This window comes from Haliotis asinina, chromosome 1 (genome assembly GCF_037392515.1).
Source record: "Haliotis asinina isolate JCU_RB_2024 chromosome 1, JCU_Hal_asi_v2, whole genome shotgun sequence".
In the NCBI taxonomy this organism is placed as follows: Eukaryota; Metazoa; Mollusca; class Gastropoda; order Lepetellida; family Haliotidae; genus Haliotis; species Haliotis asinina.
In genome coordinates this window covers 38,397,511-38,399,488 of record NC_090280.1, presented here as the reverse complement: position 1 = coordinate 38,399,488, position 1,978 = coordinate 38,397,511, and the positions used below count along the sequence as shown (strand labels likewise).

The following is a 1,978-nucleotide window of genomic DNA, read 5'->3' as shown; positions in this document are numbered from 1 at the left end:
TTTATAAATAATTAGTCTACCAGATTGGCCCATGAGCCATCGCCTTCTGGCATAAGACTGTAGGCAAAGTGCATATGATCATAATTTGGATAATTCACAATCGAAAAGTTGCAGATCAACAGTAGTGCCAAAATCAAAATTCACAACAATTCCAAATCCAGTTTGTGCAATGACACATACATAGTCCATGCACAGGGCTTGGCATGACCAGCCGATTGCTTGAATCGGGCCAATTCAACCACCCGTCTAGGTGAAGTAAGGGCCGAAGTGGTGTGTTGGACAAATGGAACGCAGTTCAAAGCCCAGTCATAGTGACATGACATACTGTGCAATCTTCAAATGTCCCATCTGGCGAGCTAGGTCAACAATGTTTTTACCGTCTTCATCCATAAACGAGAGATTAGCTACATTCCTTTCCAGTAGCTGCACTACATCTTTTTGTCCAAGCTCTGCTGTTATCATCACCGGCGCCCTCTTCTTCAATCCCCTCCTTTTAATGTCCACTGAGTTGAGTGAGAGGACATACTTCACTAAATCCAATTGACCGCGGTAACAGGCTTTTTGAAGTATGTTCCACACATTTTCACTGAGCGACAGATCAACTCCATGGTTTACGAGTAACTCCACCACTTCCTTATGTCCCTGCTCTGCTGCTCCCATCACTGGGGTCCGCCCCTTCCATCCCCTGCTGTTAATGTTCACCGAGTTCAGAGAGATTATATATTTCACGACATCAATATGCCCTGCGGTGCAGGCAAGCTGAAGGATATTGTTCCCACGTATATCACTTAGCAACAGATTAGCTCCATGGTTTACGAGTAATTCCACCACTTCTTTATGTCCATATCTTGCTGCTACCATCACTGGTGTCCTCTTCATCCACCACCTACTGTTTATGTCCACCATGTTGAGTGAAAGGACATACTTAACTAATTTATAATGTCCGCGTTGACATACATGGTGAAGGATGTTGCCTCCCGATCTTTTACTGAGTGACAAATCAGCTCCATGTTTCACAAGTAATTCAACCACTTCTTCATGTCCTCTTTCTGCAGCTACTATCACTGGTGTCCTCTTGCGATGTCCTAGACTGTTGATGTCCACCATATCCTTTGAGAGGATGTACTTCAACACCTCCGCACCTCCTCCACGGCAGGCGCAGTGAAGGATGTTGTCACCAGTTTTATCCAACAGTGACACGTCAGCACCTTTGTCCACAAACAACTGCACCAAGTCTTTGTTCCCATTGCCTGCTGCCAGCATCACCGCTGTCCTCCCGCACTTTACTCTACTATTGATGTCCAACATGTTCTGCGAGAGGACATACTTCACCACCTCTACATCTCCACCAAGGCAAGCTGAGTGAAGGATGTTGATGCCAAATCTATCAACCAGCTTTATATTAGCACCTTTACTTACAAGTAACTTAACCACCTCTCTATGTCCTCCACCAGCTGCCAACATCACTGGGGTTCTACCAGTCCATTCTCGACAATTAATGTCCGCCCGTCCTTGTGACAATAGGAATTTAACCATTGACAGGTTTCCGGTCTTTGAGACGGTATGAAGCTCACAAAGTGGTGGAGCTGTAAAAAAATGTCAAACTCGTGATAAAGTTGTAAATCCATGTACAGTATATCAGTCTGCCAACGGAGGACAACAAAACCACAGTACTTGAGAAGAAAACCTAGTATCTAACTCTAAAATTTGATTTCGAATTTGGACAAGACAGCACAAAAATGGGCTCTAGATCGCCAACAACTGAAAGTAGATCACCTCAATAGGTCCTGCAGAGTGCTGGTGGTGCCAGATCCTGGACTAATAACTGTAATTCATTGAAGTTAATCCTTAATCCTCTACAGTTCCACTCTACTACATTTTTGGAATGCATTATCGTTTTGGTTTGGTTGACTTGGGATGTACCCCGCACCCTTCCTGCAGACAACAAGCTATGTCTAGTTGTTTTGGGACACATCCA

At 44.4% G+C, this 1,978-nt stretch overlaps 1 protein-coding gene across 1 annotated transcript; it reads right to left on the bottom strand.

Annotated features, from left to right (window-relative positions):
- Window positions 1-306: 306 nt before the first annotated feature.
- Window positions 307-1,464, bottom strand: LOC137272441 (ankyrin repeat domain-containing protein 50-like). The gene has a single exon (XM_067804824.1). The coding sequence runs from the start codon at window positions 1,462-1,464 to the stop codon at window positions 307-309; it is 1,158 nt and encodes a 385-aa protein (XP_067660925.1).
- Between the last annotated feature and the right edge of the window lie 514 nt (window positions 1,465-1,978).